Source organism: Mytilus californianus, unplaced genomic scaffold, assembly GCF_021869535.1.
Source record: "Mytilus californianus isolate M0D057914Y unplaced genomic scaffold, xbMytCali1.0.p SCAF_8, whole genome shotgun sequence".
NCBI lineage: Eukaryota > Metazoa > Mollusca > Bivalvia > Mytilida > Mytilidae > Mytilus > Mytilus californianus.
Genome location: NW_026262734.1, coordinates 90,870,655 through 90,892,583, shown reverse-complemented (window position 1 = coordinate 90,892,583; position 21,929 = coordinate 90,870,655). Strand labels below are relative to the sequence as shown.

Below are 21,929 nucleotides of genomic sequence, written 5' to 3'. Positions count from 1 at the left end.
ATCAGTTTAAACAGATACAGAACCTGCATATTCAGCATCTATGTTAACTAGTCAATATTTTTAATCAATAACAGCAAAGGGAAATAGCTGTATGTGTTATTAAAGCTTTATAATGTGCCATGTCTGTTTGTAGAATAGCTTGGAGAAATTAAAACATTCTTGATTGTGTAGTAGTACTTCATACATTGCATTGTTTTTGTTGCCTTCATCGTATTTCAGGAAGGTTTTTGTTGGCTGTTATTGGTTGAAATGAGTTTTTTTCATGTAAACGTATAACATGTATAAGTCTTCTGTCCGTAGTTTACACAAATATCTTACTTCTTCAGCATCTGACTTTACAACTGTAGGAAACTTGTCAATGTTGATGATCAATTCCAGCAAAGCAGAAATGTCACATGTGTCATCAAAGCCTGTATAGTGTGCCATGTGTGTCGGTAAAAATAGCTTGGATAAATCAACAACACTCTTGATTGTGTAGTCGTACATTGCCTGTTTCTTACCAAACCTTGCTTTGTTGTTGTTGACAGCTCCATAGTTCAGGAATCTGTTTGTTGGTTGATAATACTGTGAATGTGTTGGATATATTTGCGTATCAATATTCTGATAGCGGGTTAATTCATTATAGAGGACTGTTAGAATTGGAACAACATATTTCCTCAAAGCTGGTATTAATACAGTGTTCATACATATTCCAACAACCAACCACCTTTTCTCATTGTCGTCTAAATCTGATGATTTAGCTGTAAATAATGATTTACAAAGAACAGTTTTGTTTATAATCTGTCAAATGCAAAGAGTATCAATTGCGTACACTGATTCGGTGTTGTCATTAATTTTTCTTTTGGTAATTGTTTCAAAATTTGGTATAAACTATCATTTTGTGAATTTAGAATTGTTCCTATCATTACCAGAACATCAATACAGTTCATGTTATACAGATTTCCTAAATATGGCACTGAAATATTCTATTTGACCAGTTATCACAAATACGACACAAAATTGAGATATTAGTGAAATTGAAAATTTAAACTATAACCCCAGGCTGAAAGAAATCGAAAACATTATAAAAACTTGGACTAACCAAATACCCTCACCAATTGGAACAATAACAGTGATAAAAACACTTATAAAATAAAAATTAAACCATCTATTCCTGTCCATACCTAGTCCAAATAGCATAAAGCTTAAACATTTTACTGAACAAATATTTTCCTTTATCTGGGATAACAAACCAGATAAAGTCAATAGAGACACCTTATCCAAACCACACTGTTTAGGAGGACTAAAAATGATAAATATTGAAAACTACATAAAAGGTCTAAAATTAACCTGGATAAGAAAAATTATTAGAAATAATTCAAAACTAGTGAAAATTTGAATTTTTTGGAAATGCAATTTATTGCTCCTTATAAAAAGTTAAATAATGCATTTTGATAAAAAGTATTTGATGCTTGGCAAGATCTTCAAAATGTACAAAATTACTCTCAAATTAACACATGCCCTTTATGGAAGAATGATGGAATAAAGATTGATAACCATTCAGTGTTATATAAAGATTGGACAAAAACAGGGGTTTGGCTGATCAATGACTTGTTAGAGGAAGGTGGAAACTTTATGACTTTTGATCCCTTTAATAATGTATACAATATTAAAACTTAATTTCTCACATATCAATTTCGGCAATAAAAAAGTATTTAAAAGAATATAAAATATGTCCAAATGACTTAAAGAGAGAAAACGGTCCAGTTGTGCCCTCAGTGTTAAAGGTTTTTTTTAAATCCCAGTGAGGTTCAAAAGATATGTATAATATTTTGAATGGTAAAAAGCCAAATTCTACACAAAAATGTGAACAAAAATGGTCATTAATTCTCAATGCAAACTTCAATTGGAAAAATATTCATGTATTGCCCTTTTATATTACAAAAAATTCAAAATTGCAGTGGTTTCAATACAGAATATTACATCGAATTTTAGGCACGAATGAACTTCTCTTTAAAATAGAAATTAAAGATACAAACATGTGTAGTTTTGGGTGCGAAGGGGTCGAAACAATAGAACATATATTCTGGACGTGTCCATATATATCAAAATTATGGGAAGACCGTAACTCCTGGATATTTAAGAAGACAGAAATAGAACTGACTTTAAATATTGATTTGGTTTTATTTGGTATTCAAACAAAAACAGATAAAATTGATATAAGAAACTTAATACTTCTGTTAACAAAATTCTACATGTATAGAAGCAAATTATCTATGGAACAAACCAATATAATAGCACTAAAAAATATTTAAAAGAAAACTTATTAATAGAAAAAAATATCTTTTATTAAAATAAATTACTCAGTAGGACAGAGAACTGCTGGAACCCCTGGACTCCTTTACTGTCATAAAAACAAACAAACAAAAACCTAATAGACTCCACATATATTGTATATATATTTCATATCCAAACAGCCTTTGTCTTACAATCATTTTTTGCAATGTATCAAACTATAACAGCTGTGTCTATCAAATATATTATATATCTTCTGTTTAGTGTATATAACTATTGTGCATCAAAATGTGTATAATAAAAAAGAAATTCATTATAAAAACAATATATATATATTTTCAAAACTTGTGCATTTGTTTTACTAGATAATTATGTTTGAAAATCTTAATGGTAAACTTCTTTTTTGAAATTACTGACATGGTATATAATTTTTTCAAGTATGGAAAATTGTATGTATAATACTAACAAAAACTAACAACTGCATAAATATGTTATTTACTAATGTTAACGAGGCCGGGATAAGGTACCGGTACTTGATGTTTTTCAACTAACAAATGTACTGATTTCAATAAAATATGATAAATTAAAAAAAAAAAAAAATAACACAATGACAGCATGTTTAAGTACAGAGCCAAGTCAAAGGGATATCACCAAAAATAGACTAAACAGTAAAAGTAATATTCAAAAAGGCATATAAAAAATACTATAACATAACATGTTATTAAGATGATAAACAACGTTAGTACACATAATCTATACTTCATCTATATGTTCAGTGGTTGTCGTTTATTTATGTGGTTCATAAGTGTTCCTTGTTTCTAGGTTTTTATACAGATTAGACCGCTGGTTTTCCCGTTTACGTACTAATAAGTAATTCTTAAGCCTTTTAAAGATTGCTGTTCAGTGTAAGCTAAGGCTCTGAATTGAAGACCCTACTTTGACCTATAATGTATAAAAAGAAGATGTGGTATTATTGCCAATTAGACAACTCTCCACAAGAGACCAAATGACACAGAAATTAACAACTATAGGTCACCATACGGCCTTCCAAAATGAGCAAAACCCATACCGCATAAACAGCTATAACGGGCCTCGAAATGACAAATGTTAAACAATTCAAAAAAGAAAACTAACTGCTAAATTTATGTACAAAATATGAACGAAAAACAAATACGTAACATATCAACAAACGACAACCACTGAATTACAGGCTCCTGACTTGGGACAGGCACATCATACAGAATGTGACGGGGTTAAACATGTTCGCGGGGTCGCAACCCCCCTAACCTGGGACAGTGGTGTACCATTACAACATAAAACGAACTATACAAATCAGTTGAAAAGGCTTAACTCATCAGATGGATTCAAATAGAATAGATACTACACAGAGTGGACGTTGCCAGGTATAATTGTTTACTTTTACAAATTGTGACTCGGATGGAGTGTTGTTTCATTGGCCATCATACCACATCTTCTTATATCTATTCAAGACCATCGTGTATTATTTGTGAAGTTGATACGGAATATTCATCAATAAGGTCTTCGTATCTTCCGATGAAATTTTTTAGAAAAAGGGCTAGAGTTCTTTGACACACCCCTGATTCATCAACATTCTGATCAGACACTGGTGACGTTTTACAAAGTCTGAGTAGCAGTTGCTAGCTCTTGAATACTGAATAAGTTGGAAAATGTATATCCAATATGCAGATGAAGTTGGTATATTACTACTAAGATGGGGGAAATTGATAATTTTAAAATTAAAACCGTCTCATTTCTCATTGCTTCTGGTACTAAGATTACCATGTATGTCAAATTAGAGATATAATGAAAATCAGGCGGAGGTAGTTGCGTCTGTTGTTTCTGGGGGAATTAATGTAACCCAATCAGAAAAGTTTGGATCGATGAAGGTCGTGTAATTGTCTGTATTCTATGTAAAAGACTTTTGGGTGAATGTATTTTCAAATTTCAATATAAAAACTAACGGTCATAGACCTCGTTCTTTCGTTAAAATACACTGCAATTTACGAAATCACAGTTATTTAATATGTGTTATATAGGGTAAAGGAAACATTAACGTTAGTATTGGTTAATGTTCAATGAATGAAATGTTTCATGAGCGCTTCCGAAATATCAAATGAAACTAAAGGGTCACTGGCCTTATTTTTTTGAAAAATCGAAAGAACACAATGTTCCTATCAAATTTAGGATAAAAAGTCTTAGTACAATAATTTAAAATAAAAAAAAAAGTATATTTGATACATGCCCGATAGGGATCCTTAAAAAATTAAAAGACACTCGATCTACCTCTGGGACAATTTATGCTCCTAGAACCGCCAGGATAACTGGAGTATTTTATAACGTTGACTGCATTTTGTTTTTCCTCACGATATTGTCTGTAGTCAATGTAAATACAATGCAGCCCATCGGAACTTGGACGTTTAATTAATCCGTATTGTGCAATCTTTGTCGACTATATCCCTACAATCTGCTCAGAATCTGAAAGGACACTAGTTTGTACTCGACCACAGTATTGGTCAAGCATATATTTAACATGACAAGATTCGACATAATCTCTTCAGTACTAAAACTGTAATTATCTGTGGTCTCGACTTTATTTATCAAGTCTGATTTAGTATTTGCAAATGTTTGCATAGTCGGAATATGGTCTCGACCAATGAACGACCAGTCTCGACCAATGTTCGACTAGTCTCGATATGTCTCGACTCAGTCTGTATCTTTAAATGTAGTATCGACTGATATGAATCTGCCCATCCATCTCAAATATATTGATCTTTCAAAATGCCAGGTTATTTTGTAGTTTGGTTTGTTTCTGTCAATTTCTTCGATAAATTAAGTAACTTACAAAAACTAGAATTTTCAGTTCATAATTAATTCAGATAGTCACTTTTTTTAAATCAACTTGGATTTTCATATAATTCTACAGCTATCTCAATTATATATTTATCTTACAGAATGCCAGGTTGTTTGGTACTTTGGTTCATTGCTGTCCCAATTAAGGATTTAAGTGGAAGGTACAATAGCTAGGCATTTCAGTGCTAAACATACTAAATAACGAAAGTCACCTTTAAAAATTCCATAATTTTTTTTTCAAATCAACTTGGATTTTCGTTTTATTCTACAGCTATCTCAATTAGTTATTGATCTTACAAATGCCAGGTTGTTTGGTTGATTTATTGCTGTCAAATTCAAGGATTTAATCAATATGTATTTATTCAGTCCAAATTGAAAATTTCAGCTGTTTTTACATGTTAATTAAAGGGGCACTAGCTACAAGATATATGAAAAATCTAAAATATGATTTGTTTTGTTCAATCATTAATGAAAGTGAAAAAGTGAAATAATAATTCGCTTTTTTTCCATTTTGTCAAAATAAGCAAAGACACATTGGTGATTCGACCATATATTGAATCCGTATGTATGTGAACTTCAATTTAACCCCTTAGTTAAACATGGATAACGCATGTGTTGTGTGTGTTGAGTTATTTACAGGAAAAAAATGTCAACATTGAAAGTGAATCAAAGGTAAATCATTTTATTGACTGATTTCCACAAAATATCATTCTTATACAGGTACAAACGATGATTAACATATATTTTTAATCTATAATTTGAAATTAAACAGACTTAGGAAAATCCAAATGCACGATTTTGTTTCTATTTAAATCTATATTTATCTGTATATCGCTTATATGACCATCGGAGGTTTCCCGAGGTCAACTTGATAGTTAATTAGATGGTGTTTAAACTAAAATTCACACGAAATGAAATTACATATTATCCAGCTCATGCCCTGTAAATTGGTTATTTTAGAGAGAGAGAGATGATTTCAGCTTCCTAAGTGTGAACTTACAATTTATATTTAGCAACTTTCAAGCACCTGCATACGGAGTATATATCTCCCAATTAATACAATGTTTTTGACTTTTATTTCCTATCATATTTTCCTTGATAGAGGGTTGCTGCTCACGAGGAAGCTATTAAACCAACAGTTTCAAATGGTGAAGTTGAAATTATCCCTTCGTAAATTTTACGGACGCCATCACGAGTTGGTTGATCGTAATGGAAAAAACGATTCACAGATGATATCGGATATGTTCCTTATGTCGTAACTACAATTCCCTCCCTTTAAATGTTTGTCACCTACCGAATTAGACTATTTACCGAGTTTGTAATAAAATGAGCAACACGACGGGTGCCACATGTGGATCGAGCAGGATCTGCTTACCTTTCCGGAGCACCTGATATCACTCTCAGTTTTTAGTGGGGTTCGTGTTGCTTAGTCTTTAGTTTTCTATGTTGTGTCTTGTGTTCTACTTATTGTTTGTTTGTCTTTTTCTTTTTTAGACATGACGTTGTCAGTTTATCATCGATCTATGAGTTTATCTGTCCCTCTGGTATTTTTCGCCCCTCTTTTATACTTTTTTATAATATGGATAAATGTTTTACATACATGCAGTTATGAAATGTGAGCATGAATTTGACATCTAGTGTCTAAATTCTTAAGATTGATGACGGCAATAAACCAAACTTATTGTCTACCAAATAATCTGGCATTTTGTAAGATCAATATCAAATGAAGATAGCGTGAAGTTTTATGAAAATCGAAGTTGATTTGAAAAAATTATACATATCCCAATTTTCAAAAGTTACTATCTGAATTTAGTCTGAACTGAAGACTCAACCTTTTTTACCTATTAATTAAATCCTTTAATGTAACAGCAAAGAAGAGAACTGCATAATAAGCTGTCATTCTGTAAGATTACTATATAATTGAGATAGCTGAAAAATTCAATAAACATCAAAGATGATTTTAAAAAATTTTATTTTTGTTTAAAGGTGATTATCTGAAAATTTAAGCCTTTTATACCTGTTATTAAAGCCTTCAATTTGACAGCAATAAGTCAAACTACTAGTACCAAATAACCGGGCATTCTGAAAGATTAATATACAACTGAGGTAGATGGGCTGATTCAGACCAGTCGAGACTAAATTTAAAGGTGAAGAAGACTGGGTCGAGACAGGTAATGACTGTTTCGAGACTGGTCGAAACTGGTAAAGCATTTGTCGAGACCATATTCATAATATACCACAAATATCAAGTACTCAGTCATAGTTAGTAAGTGAACCCGAGACCAAAGTCGAGTTCAGATCAGTACTGTCGAAATTATGTCGAGTATTGTAAAAAAAAAAGTAAAATCTGTACTCGACCTTACTGATCGAGCCCAAAATGTGGTCTATTCAAACTCTGAACAACAAATTGTTGAGTATTTCAAACAAATCAATAGATATTTTGCAAATGTCCTTTTTGTCATTTTATTATAATTAGCAGCATATGTTGTAATGCAAGAATAAAGTTTTTTTTTCGGGTAAAACGTTGTCGTCGTAGTTGTCAACACGCTATGTTCAGTGTTCATATGAACTTTATTTAAAAACAAGCATTCACGTTTGCAATTTAATGATTTCATAATCATCGTATATCTGTGTTAGAGTCCACGTCCTTAAGTTTTACTTGACATTGTTCAAATGTTTCGTTTTCTGAACAATGTCGTTTTTGAATACGAAATTCTAGTAGTATAATGTTGAGTATTAGTAATCATTAATGTGTCAAGGAGTTTAGTGTGAAATGTTCACATAATTCACATTCAAAGTTTTAAAGTAGGCGCCGAACTTTTGTCTTTTTCGTGGTATGGATTTGTTTTTAATTTTTGAATTCTCTGCTTTCCTATGAAAACAAAATGTTACAGTAGGGAAATGAAAAAAAAACGTGTGTTTGAAATGAAAATTTGGAATTAATATATCAGGGAATCATTGAGAAAAAACATGTTTTCACTCCCTCAAAGTTGATGACTAAATGGACTACAAAAGGATCAGAAAATATTTGCATTATTGAATTTCAAAGGACCACTTTCGAGTTCAGCGGAAAAGTTCGTCAATTTTGCGCGTCATTTATGATATCTTTTACCAGATAGAAGGGATCACCTGTATCCCTGCACTATTCACCAAACTTGTCGAAGATGTTTTAAATTCGGTCCTATGTTAAATGTTAGAACATTTTTGAAGGTGATTGAAGATGGACTTTGGTCGATCCTATGATATATCGGTGCAATCTCATTGAATATCCCTTGTGATTATCTGACAGCTATCCATATTGTTTTCAAAGAAGAAAAATAACAAACAAAGACGGAAAAGTATATATTCAGTTAAAAATGATTTTCTATTTATCAATAAACATTTTTAACAAATAATAATAATTAATATGAAATTATCTATATAAAAATAAATTATAATGAATATGAACGTAAGAAGGAATACTGATACCAAACTTCATATTTTCCTGGACGAATTGGAAAAGCACCAATCATCCCTTTAAAAAACACTTTTCAATGTTGCAACCAAAAGTGTTAAAAAAGGCTTGGGATACAACATAAACATCACAGTGTAAGGACCATCTAAAGACAACTCAGACTCGTTAAGTTGGTGTCCTATGACAAATCATGAGTGGCGAGTTTTTTGACGAACCCACAATTATCTCATAAGCTTGTCCTAATCGTAAATATAAAAAAGAAGATGTGGTATAATTTCCAATGAGACAACTCTCCACAAGAAACCAAATGACACAGAAATTAACAACTATAGGTCACCGTACGACCTTCAACAGTAAGTCTGCTTTGATAAACTGATGTCAGCCCTCTACGTTTAACTTTTATACGATTATTAGATTTGTTACGATAAAAATTAAGCACAGCGTCGAAAAGTTAAATTTTTCTACAAGGTTATAATATTTGCCACTTGACATTCAGCAAGAAAAATCCTTATTCAATCATAAATTTATATTTGTACATTACCATTAATTTTCCATTCTCTCAATTCATTATTGATTTGACTCTTTTCGTAGGAACTCAGCCTAAGTGTCTTGACTAGCTGCTCCATCAGTTCGAATGAATGATAATACTTAACATCATCCCATTCAGTGAAATTGCAATGAACCCATGGGTTTCTTATACCACTTAGTACCTAACATAAAACAAAATGCAAAACAACATTCATATCTTTGTATACAGATTGACATATGGAAGCAAATTGAATATCTAGACATCAAATTATTTTTGAAAAGAGGTGTTGAATCGTGTCACAGTGACCTGTCAGAAACTTGATTGTCCCGAGTATTGAATCAAGTGCATATTTAACATAAAGCATTACATCTGTTGTGTGATTTTCATTGTTCTGTATCTGAACAAATGTTTTGTATAGCTTGGTAAAATTTATGCACCTTTTGGTATGAAAAAAAATAATAGACAATTGAAATATTGAATTTTCGTGCAAAAACGGTAAGATATTAATGTAAACAGATAATAGACTAACATTTTCTGCACATGAGCTAACAGATACTGGGAACCTGCCAGTATTGATGATCAATCCCAGCAAAGCAGAAATGTCACATGTTTCATGAAAGCCTGTATCGGGTGCCATGTGTGTCGGTAGAAATAGCTTCGATAGATCAACAACACTCTTGATTGTGTAGTCGTACTTTGCTCTTTGATTACCATACGTTGCTTTGTTGTTGTTGACAGCTTCATAATTCAGGTCAGTGTTTGCTGGTGCATATCGTGTTAAATGTGTTTGATATGTTTGCGTTTCAATATTCTGTTTGAGAACTAATTCATTATACAGGTCCGTTAAAATTGGAACAATATATTGCCTCAGTGCTGGTAATATTATCCTGTGAAGACATATTCCAACAATCAACCATCTCTTCTGGCTATCGTCTAAAGCTGACAGTTTTGCTTAAAATAAAGATACAAAAACATTGCGCTTTATTTTATGTCAAATGCAGAGAGTATATTAATTTCGGACACTGACGTCGTGTTATATACGATTTGTCTATTTATTTTTGTTTCAACAATTGTTAAACTCCATCAGTTTATAGATCTATAAATTTTGCCATCATTAAAACTACATCAATTCAGACAGTGTTATACTTATCATATTTTTAATAATGCCGATGAAATGTGCAATATTACGTCAAGCCACCACATATACAATACAAACATATGTTCATTGCATACCTTAACGGTTGAATTATGAGCTACTATCGTATACAATGGCTTGTAGATCAAAAGTCTTAAACATTTTTAAACTCGAAAAAATATAGGGCAGTATAACATTCAAGGCTATATCTATATAAATATATATATATGTTTAAGTAAATATATCAAACGTCTAGATATCAGTCAACGAAAGTTATAGTCGTATTCTCCTTATTAATGTTAACTTTGCACAACACTTCGATTAAATGACATATAGGAAAATAAATGGTTATTTGTACATTAAATTACATTAAATTTGCATTTTGCTTTATTGTGCTAATATCGGTATACAATACTGTGGAAGTTTAGGTGGTTCGTATTGGAAGAGTGTTGTCAACCAATTAACGTGAAACAAACAAATCTTTTGTTTAAATGTCAAATTTTTCTAATTTTTGTACAATTTGCGAATCACGAATAAATGCAACCTGTTTTCAGATATAACATTGTTATCGTAATTGTCAAAACCTTTACTTGTTCATCTATTATAATTATGCCATTGCACTTTAGCTAATTGATATGAGTTAGATAAGCGTAAACAAAATTAGTATTTTTTTTGCATGGTTCAAATGTTACGTTTTCTGGAAAATAGTATTTCTAAGAAAAAATCTGATAGTCTTCCAGTAAAGGTATAATATGAAGCATCAATACATGTAGGTGTTTCGCATTTGAAGATCTACCTCCACGATTAACTTTGAAATAATTGTATAATGCACAGATTATGATTTGCAGTCGCATAAAAAAAAATAAAAAAATACAACACTCAAAACTAAAGCAGAAGTAACATGAACCCTTTTCGGCAATGGGTTACTCATGGCAAGTTAAATACATGATGATCGGTTACATTCTGTAATGTTATAATCGTGTAAAAGAAGACGAAATTGTTTCTACAACAAGTGGATAATGTCAGTGGATATATGTCTTATATTCCATAACGGTAAACCGAACCATAATGGCGTCCGTAAAACTAGAGTTTCATGATTGGACAAGCAAGCCCTGGAATGTTGCAGAAAACAGAAGATAAATATTTTAAATGAATGTGCTGCTAAAATGTAGTTTCACAGAAATAGAACGTTTCAATTGAAATTGTTTTAATCAATTTGTGGCGTTAAGATAAGTTCTCCAACAACCCTCAGTGTAATAATAATAAAAAAAAGTTTATTTGGTACATTAGGGCAGACTTTATTGATTCTGGTAGTATTCGTTATTTCAGGTTATTTTTTTTTATTGTTGCAATCAATAGATTCACTCAGTAAAAGCACATCGTCTATAAAGCGGATCTTGATGTTAAAAGGTTAAGCTCCTTTCAAAATTGCCTCAAAAGAAAAGCGAAAATAATCAGCAAGTATAGGATCACAGTTTGTTCCCAAATGAATACAACTGTCAAACGATATAATAAGTTCTCAGTGAAATCATTCAGAATGTGTATGAACCTTATGTGCTTACTGAATTTGATACAACTACCTGTTACTACTGGATGCTTGTCAGATATAACATCATTTTTATCTTGGAGTTTCAGTGGTATTGACAGGTTTGTCCCATCTCTTACTTCTGGAGGTTTGGCAGCCATCACATCGACTTCATCTGGCGCTTTTGTGATATTGAACATGTACTGCCACCTGATGTCGAAGGTTCTTCGTTCATATTAAGGTGGTACCTAACACTACAGGGAGATAACTCTGTAAAAATCAGCTAAACGTTTTAATCACGTTGTTTTGTTAAGGAAATATTACGCTTCTCAATGATAAAAATTAGTGTTTGTCAAACTGCTATATAACCAACGAAATTTTTCTGATAAAGTGGTTGGTTCAAATTCTTTGAAATTTTTATATTTTTGTCAAAGGGTCAAAGTAAACATTATGTCAAAATTTTATGAAAATTAAACGAGCCAAATTAGTTTTAGTCAAGGTGTTGGGTACCACCTTAAGTGAGTAATTCTGCCTTTTGGATTGTCAGACCATTGTTATGTTATGTATTGTTTATCTTGTCAGTATCTATTTGTTTTCGACAATATGGAAACCTATCTTTTATTGTCATCACTTTCTGGAATAATTATGATTTGTCATTTATCAGTTAGAAGGTGACGATGTGTTTTAGAAATCGACTATAATCTTATTTTTGTCGATGAAGAAATAACATCAGCAATGTGGCGCACACTGACTAACCAGCAAAATGGGGTTTTGAAAAATGTGTACCACATTATTGAGGTTATTTCGAATAAACATAAATTATAAAGATATGTTACGTAATTTGTTCGTTTACTTTTTTCCCTTAATAACAAAACAAAAAACAGTCGAGTGTTGGCACTAAAAGAATTTTTCAATGTTTTCATCATGTAAGCGTTTAAGTACATTTAACCGTTCTAATTGTGATTAACAATGACAATTCTCTCAGTCTTAATTCAACATATAAAACATTAAAGAAAAAGAATTAGGTTAATTTTAGTTGATTCATTTGGAATCAAAAGTAAAAGATGGAAGCAGTAAGGAAAGGATACATCCTATCATTGTAATTATCTAGGCATGACGCCTTAATTATTTTGTCAACTCGACTTCACGACGGCAGAAATTAGCCTCCATAACATTGAGTTAAATGTGCCTCACTAAAAAGTAAAAACTATATAATTCGTGTGCATGGAAATGTAATTTCTTTTCTCTAATTCTTAAACGTTGATTATCAACGTGTGGTTCATTTGATCTCAGTTCTTCATTGGTCAAAATTCTATTGTGACGTCGAAATTTCTTACTCTTCTTATGAATTTCTTATTGTGATGGAATGAAAAAGGGCGACCATACCTGATGACGTCACATAGAAAGAACACATCATTTTGCAGATCACTTGAAAAGAAGGATTAAATCTGCTTGCATATTAATCAAAAATCATTAGAGAAACAGATTCCACCACCAAATCTCGTGTAATAGGATATTTATCCACTCTCGGCAGTTAAATTTTAAATATTTAGAACGCTCGTCGAGCCTGACGTCTTAAATTTGAAAATTTAACTGTCTGGAGTGGATAAATATCGTATCACACTCGATGCAGTGGTAGAATCTTTATATATCATTTATTTATCACATCATATATTATTCATTTATCTCTTTTTTTTATTTTTATCAAGTGGAATAAGTATCTAATTAAATGTTATAAAGAAGTCATTTTGTTTTACAATGTTTGCATTGATATACATAAAGAACCTTTGTCTGAAATAAACAATATCTTTATTGATGTCAAACATATATATATTTATTTTTAATTGAGTTACGCCATTTCAAGTGATATTTTATTGTGTCTTTCTATGTTGAACATTTTGTAATGTTAAACTACTGTTTCAGGTTAGGGTGAAGTTTGGCGCCTGTTAAAACGTTCAAATCGACTGTTTTTTTTGTTGCACCTGTTCTAAGTCAGGAACCTGGTGTTCAGTGGTTGTCAATTGTTGATGTGGTTCATAAGTTTGTATTGTTTTTCTTTTTTAATATAGATTAGACCGTTGGGTTTTTTTGTTTAAATTGTTTTACACTAGTCATTTTGGTGTCCTTTATGGCTTGCTGTTCGGTACAAAATGTATGAGGCAAGGCTCCGTGTTGAAGGCAGTATATGACCTACAATGGTTTACGTTTTACACATTGTGACTTGGATGGAGAGTTGCCTTACTGGCACACATATCACAATGTTGATGTATCATGTTTCGTTTATTTTTGAACATAAATTAGGCCGTTAGTTTTCCCGTTTTCATTACTAAGTATTTGTCATTTTGGGGCCTACTATAGCTGACTATGTGGCATTGGTCACTAAAAATGTTAAAATGTGTTAATTCATAATTCTAATTCCTATTTTCCTTGAAATTTTCTTTATTTTTTCGCACATAAGAGGTATGCGAATTAAGTTTAAAGGTGAAGGGTCTGTAGTTTATTCTTGGTATAACGGGTTTTTTCACCAACAAAACGGAACAGAGTGAGGTATTGGTGTTACGCTTTCATCCACAGAAGTTAATTTTATTATTTTTTTTTAAAGACATTTATTAATTGTGAATTATAGAATGTTTGGAAAGGGAGAATTTTCTGTATAAAGTCAATAATTGTGTAGACTTTTGAAGCCCAAAATTTCGATTGTCTAAATACACAAATGAAAGATCCCAAAAACTATACCAATACAGAACGACATGTTTTTGAAATTTTTATTCATTATTGCAAACAAATTAACTTAAAATATCTGTCATTTTCTGCCTACCAATTTTATCCCTATAACTTGTGGACCGGTTATTGTTATTGAATCATACGTAAATTGAAGGTATTATTAGTATACCTTCAACTATTTTTTTCTTCTATACAGTAACGTAAATTGATTAAATCAGCTAGAACATGCATGAATGCGTACAGTAACGTAAATTGATTAAATCAGCTAGAACATGCATGAATGCGTACAGTAACTGAAATAACCTTCAAACTGAACACTGGTTGAGTCCATATTATTTTGTTTGTTTTTCATCAATAAAAAGTAAAATCACAAAAATATTTAACTCCGAGGAAAATTCAAAACGGAAAGTCCCTAATAAAACGAAACTGAAGTACGAAAGATAATAAGAATTGCCACATACAGAGTAGATTAATTACTTTTTGATAGCCTATTCCGGAAAAAAAGGAAGGTTTACAAATCAGACGTTTTATTCCATTAAACAAGTAATTTTTAGAAGAAAAATGCCGAAAAACATTTTGCGCACGACTATGCAATGTAAAATTCTTGTTTATCTTAACAAAAACATATGTATGTTTTAATCAAATGGTAATGTTATAATTACAATTAATCTCAAACTGCTTTGTTTTTTGGACTTCAAAATTCAATACGATTGTTTTGAGGAGTACTTCGTCTAACTCACAAAATCTTGTTTATAGGCACTAGTCTACAGTGAAACAAGAATGTCTATCAATATGGATTTCATTGCTTACTCTGTACAATGATCATTTATAATGAAAAACTGGTTGTAATTCTATAAGAAAGTAAATAAATGCATCGTTCTCCAGACAAGATAAAAACTATGTGAAAGAATAAAGAATGACTTACAACAAAGATGGTGATATTGTGTCGACGCCATTTTATGACAATATTACTACTTTCATATTTAAAAATAGATTGGAAATACCTTTAAATATTAGTTTGATTATTGATTATTTATTGCGTTACACCTAAAGCGCTGTTTTGTATGACAAAAATAGTGTTACAAATATGATTAATAGATTGAATTTAAAAAAAGTTTAAATCCGGGTACCCAATGTGTTGCTGATTGTAAAGAACTACTTATAAAACATACATTTACTTTAATTTAATATTAATATACAAATAAATATTAAATGATTTTTTAAAATTTAAATGAACGTTTTGTGCACAAGTGTTAGGGATCATTATAGCAATGTATAGTGTACAATGATAAGGAGATGAAAAAAATTATAATTATTTCTCAACTATACGTATATCTTAATTAATAAATATACATAATGGGTCTTTATTAGAGTCGGGTATTCGCTACACAAAAAAATAATTTCAAATGGCGTTATGCCATTTGGTAAGAGAAAGCTTGCATGGTAGATGATGTTTGAGTTGATCTTATTTGTTAGAACTTGTGATCCGAATTACCTGTTAATTAATCATGTAGAAAAACCTCATTCAATAATCTTAACTGGCTATCCGAAAACTGTGTTGTACATACAAAACTATTAATTTGCGGACACTTGGAACTTTCGAACGACCAAAATATTCAAATTTTCAAACATGTTCAAAATTTCATAAAAAGGTCAAACAGATTTCTTATGCCTCGATAGAGCGTTATTGTTACTGGCACGGGACATCATCGTCATCATCACAGAATTATATGACTGGTCAAACTTTCTTTTCCTCTTTTTCTCTCTCTCTCCTCTTTTTACCTATGAATAGTATTATATTCTATAAACTGTTTGCTTTATATGCATGTCCATTATATTATACTATTATTTTACATGTTGTAATTTTATATTGTATTATGGAGAAGACTTCATAAGTATGATTTACTTGTGTCTAATCCATGTTGCTTTAATTCAGCAAATAAAATATGTTTAAACTAATCCGAATTATCTGTGTTGTGATAGAATTTGTCCAAAATTTTGACCAAAATTACCTGTCTTGTGATTGAATTCGTGGTCGGCATAACATGTCTTATGATAAAATTTGTACGAACTCGAAATCGGAATTACCTGTCTTATGATCAAGTTTGTCCGAATTAGTGATCGGATTTTCCGGTCTAGTGATCGAATTTATCAGAATTCGGGATCGGAATTACCTGTCTTGTGATCGAATTCGTGGTCGGCATAACATGTCTTATGATAAAATTCTTACGAACTCGAAATCGGAATTACCTGTCTAATGATCGAATTTGTCCGATTTTGTAATCAGATTTACCGGTCTTGTGATCGAATTTATCAGAATTCGGGATTAGAATTACCTGTCTCGTGGTCGAATTTGTTTGAATTCGTGTTCGGCATAACCTGTCATATGATCAAATTTGTCAGAATTCGTGATCTGAATTACCTGTCTTGTGATTGAACTAGTTGAATATTTCAATCGAGTATTTTTCATGCATTTCACTTTCCTTATTGCAATAGAGTCAGATAAGAAGTTTTTTTTTCCAAAAAGCAATCGTGGTCACTAATTGTATTTGCATATACAAAGTAATGTAAAGAAGTATTTTTTTTATAAGAAATTAATATGAAATTTGTTAAACTGAACTTCTATATGGTACAGGTTTTAAAGTAGTATGTGACATAATTTTGCAGGAAAATGATATACTAACTGAAGGAAAACAAAAGTGATCATCCAAAAACAACCTGTTCATTTAAAGCAAGTGTGACCTTGAACTTTGACCACACTATGAATAGGTCAAAGGGTTTTTCCTCCTCCCTATGTGTAAACAGGTGCCTCATGTTAAGTATGATGATGATGCAATGTAAGGAATTCAAGCTGTCAACCAGAAAAGGGGCTGCAATGCTTTTATTCGCGGGAGAAACATGTTTTCGACTTTGATAGTGTTTATATAATATGCGTAACTTAAAATCTAAAAAGGAGGTGACCAGATTTAACAAAGTTTATCAACAGTTTTCATCAATGCTAATTCCATCGCATGTTCAAGAGCCAAATTATATAAGTTATAAGACAACCACTGACGACGTTCATGATTAGGACAAGCACAAATGAAAGCGTTGCGGAGGTTAACTATATTTTTAAAAATCGCAAACATCTCCATTTTTAATCTCGAGTAGTGGAATGTATCAAGACGATAAGTATGTAAAACGTATAGTATATGTGATTAAATCTGTACACGAAAGGCTTTTCATGTATTATTATAATAGATATCACGAACACTGGTACAATCAAACAACAAAGATAACTAAAAATGATACGAGGGTGTGGATGGGGTTTACAGAATATATAGTAATGGTAGAAAAAATAATAAAAAATAGAGAAAAAAGGACAAACAAATTAAATAATAGAGAATATTCGGGTGCAAAAACATAAAAAATAGCTGCAAAAATTAAAGAATATGCTAACAATATACTGTTGACAGAAAAAAGCAATGTCCACAATGACTAACAGTTATTTTTTAAAGTAATTACGGAATAGCAATTCTGTTTAAAGATATAGAATAATGAGCAAAAAAATTAAAGAATACTGAAATTAAGTTAAGTTTTATTTGATTATTTCTCAAATTTACCTTTGAATACGGTTTTTTTACTATTTATATCGAATTCCAAAAACTCTCGGGAAAGAAATGAACGTTTTAATCCGACGTCGAATCCGTTCAAATAGTTTTATGACATGTAGTCAATGTGTTTTGGAACTATATATATAAATGAAAATACAAATACAAATAAGAATATTATACAATTACTGTCTTTAGATGAGGTAAATATGTGGTTTTATCGACTTTTGAAAAAAATTATATTCACTGAGGCCAGCGGCCGAAGTGAATATCAGTTTTTCAAAAGTCAATTAAACCACATATTTACCGAAACAAAAGATAGTAATTGTTTTATTCCATATTCCGAGAGAGTACCAAGAGAAATGTATGTAATGACAATTATTTACCAAAACCAATTGTACATCAAACGATTTTAACATAACATAAAAGCACGCGACGTTTTGCGCGGTGAATATACTTTTTTTCGCAGGTGAATATGCTTATTTATTCAAAATCCAATTCATATAGAAAAACCTACTAAAGTTCTATCAATATGGAATAAAATGCTTTATCAAATCCAATTAAAAGGCCCTTTTTACGAGCATATGCATATTTTAACACACATATATGTATAGTATTAATTATCTAATAATTCTTTAAGATATATTACAGTGAAAATAAATGAATAAATAACTATCCTCTATATAAGATGGTGTTTAACAGAATAAATCAAAATGCAAATAAAATAAAAATAAAAACACCGTGCCCTAAAAAATATAATGAATGAAAGACAAACAACAACAATAAAACATCACACAGAAAACCAAAGATTGGGCAGCACGAACCCAACAAGAACCGTGGATGAACTCATGTGCTCCGGAAGGGAAATAAATAAATCACAGATACAAGGATAAAAAATTTAGTATTTGCGCCAGACGCGTTTTGTTTACAAAAGACTCATCAGTGACGCTCGAATAAAAAAAAGTTTACAAAGGCCAAATAAGACAGTTCTTGCTTTAAATGTGGAACCCGCCGTAATGCTTATGCAAGTAATAATTCGATGAAAGTCGCATTTCGTAATGCAACAATCCAGGAGAAGACGATGGAACCGTGATCATTTTTTGATAAATTTTGATTATGACAATCTGCTCTGAAATAACTTCCATTTATGAAAACACAATCATGATTTGTTCCACTGTGAAGTAAAAGTAAAAATGCAAAAATGTAAAAAACTGTACAATAAAATTTTTAGTTTATAACCTAGATTCTTAATTTCAACAATCAAATTCCAGTAGGATTTTATATCTTTTAAATTTTGAAACTGCTATCAATTAAATGCAAAACGTCAAATCAACTTACTTCTGTCAATAATTAATCCTAGTAAACGTAGTACACAAGAATCCACTGATACATTCTAAACTGCACGGGAAGTTTCGGTTTTTTGGGTTTTTATTCATTTTTGAGGAAGTGTTTAAAATAAATGAAGTGCGTAGAATGATTAACAACTTAATAGTACATCCGATGTTCGTTCAACTATAGATAAATGTGTCAATGTAATATGTTGTGACTTCCTGTTTTTTAACAATGGACTACATATAGCTACGAACATTTCGATATGTGTAAATTTTTATGCAAATGAAGGGAAGCAATACGTATTCACAAGTGTACTTAATATTTCCGTGTGTTGGTTTAACACCCTTTTCCTAGGCCATGCATACGATTATCTTTTTAAGCATCCCTAATTTTTGCCATTTCTTTTGAAACCCACATCTTGAAAAACAATTATTGAAATAATTTAGTATTCCTTATATAATTGTTCATAATTATGTTTCATGTGAAAACTCTTATACATTTTTGACAGAAAAAAATTGAAGTATAAAAAAACATAACACCAAGAACTCTATATTTTTCAGTATTTTGGATGTATCAAGAAAAGAATATAGTGCTAATGTCCCCTGATTTGCATGTATTGTATCTTTCCAAGGGTATTACCTTTTTTTTTAATTTGTTTAACTTCTTCTTAACTTTTTTTTATAAATATCTTTGAGAAATATTAGCTTGAGAGCCCAACAGTGCTATTTTGGATTTAAATAATAGAGACATATTTTTTTTGAATAGTTAGTCGGCACAGATATTTCCATTTTGTCCGAGACATTGACAATAAAAAGTCTGTAATATAGATTCGATAAAAAAAAACACCTTGGAATTAGTGTATACACAAGAACGTTTCCTTTACAATTTTCCATATAATTTTTATTTTCAAGGGCCATACTTCTTTTAGAAATATTTAATCGATATTAATTTTCAATCTTTAGCTTGTTCGAGACATTGTTTGATACTTACTTTTTATATACATTTTATCAGAATCTTACAAGAATTTTACAGCTAAGAACGCTACAAGATCGGACGGACGGAAGGACGGACGCACAGACGAACGGAGGGATGAACGATTTCACAGACGAACGAACGGTGTTTTTATGTCCCCGCAATTTGTCGCACGGGAGAAAGTAGTAGCAATGGTACCATTGAAAAAGACACAAATTATGACAGTTTTGCTATTTTGAATTCATGGCTAACAAGTATAATATGTACACCCCAGTGATCATTGTGTTTTGTTAACAGATTCATGTACAATGATTAAACCAAACATAAAATTTATATAAACTTCTGAGTACACATGTTTAGTGTGTAATTTTTTTTTAACACCACGATTTGCATTATAACTTTTATTCAATAATTAATTTTCAATGGAATTTTAAGACTATAAAAGTAAAAACTTTCAAATTAATGGAATATAGTTTTAAAAAGCATGGATTCATATTCATCTCAATCAAATGTTAGATAAATGTGACCAAAATACGTTAGACTTTGGTTGGCACATGTATGTTCTTTCTTATATAAGTTATCTAAAAAAAAAAAAAGGAGAACCATTTTATACAAAGTGGTAATTAAATCAATGTTCCTATAAACTAACGTGCAATGGTAGAGCCATACAGACATAAATTAAAGAAAGAGATATATCAAAGTAAACGAAATATATCAAAGAAGTTCAAAGTTTAAAAAAAATATATAAACTGATAACGCCATGGCAAACAAGAGGCTCTAAAGAGCCTGTGTCGCTCACCTTGGTATATGTGCATATCAAACAAAGGACACTCTCCAACGTTGTAGACGAGAATAGACCATGACAAAAATCTCTATTTTGTTGATCTTGTATTACTAATCTGACTGTTAGTATGTTTAATTTCTCTCTCTCTTCTATTGTTTTTGCTAAAAACACAAGAGGGGTAAAAAAAAATCCTCATTTAAGGACAATCACTTCTATGAAGAATGACAGTCTACTAACTATATTGGCAAAATTTTACTTTTTTTATAAAGTGTTTATTTATCTATTATAATTTAAATCATATACGGCATAAGGGAAGAAAAAAATGTTTCAGTCTAGATATCATAGTTTTCATGACAAGAGACAAAAATGAAAAAAAAATGGTAATTTTTAGGCAATAACTCTTATAAGAATTTTTCTAACAGTTTTGATCTATATGGGCAATTGGTAGAGCTCATTATTCTGAACATATTTGCTCCTTACAGATTTTCTCTACTTATAACGGTTCAAAACATTACAGACAAAACTTGCATTTTTACCCCTATGTATTATTATAAGCCATGTCGGTCATGTTGGTTGGTAGGCGGGGTCATCCCACACATTTTTAAACTAGATACCCTTATGAGGAATATGGCCTAGTTTGGTTAAATTTGTCGCAGTAGTTTCAGAGGAGACGTTTTTTGTAAAAGATTACAAATATTAACAAAAAATTGATAAAAATTGTCTATAAAACTCCTCAATT

The 21,929-nt window shown here is 31.0% G+C and overlaps 1 protein-coding gene across 2 annotated transcripts in view; it reads right to left on the bottom strand.

Moving 5' to 3' along the window:
* Nucleotides 1-12,299, bottom strand: part of LOC127711702 (uncharacterized) — a 52,756-nt gene extending 40,457 nt beyond the window's left edge. Inside the window, exons 1-4 of one of the 2 annotated variants that reach the window (XR_007986851.1) lie at nt 11,844-12,299; nt 9,658-10,079; nt 9,141-9,309; nt 319-740 (exon numbers count right to left, since the gene is read on the bottom strand). Coding sequence is in view for 1 of the 2 variants with exons in the window: in XM_052217811.1 (XP_052073771.1) it covers nt 319-740; nt 9,141-9,309; nt 9,658-10,079; nt 11,844-11,988 (1,158 nt within the window). In the remaining variant the exon portion in view is untranslated. The remainder of the gene's footprint in view (nt 1-318; nt 741-9,140; nt 9,310-9,657; nt 10,080-11,843) is intronic. The other variant, XM_052217811.1, reaches the window with a different exon arrangement.
* Nucleotides 12,300-21,929: the final 9,630 nt, after the last annotated feature.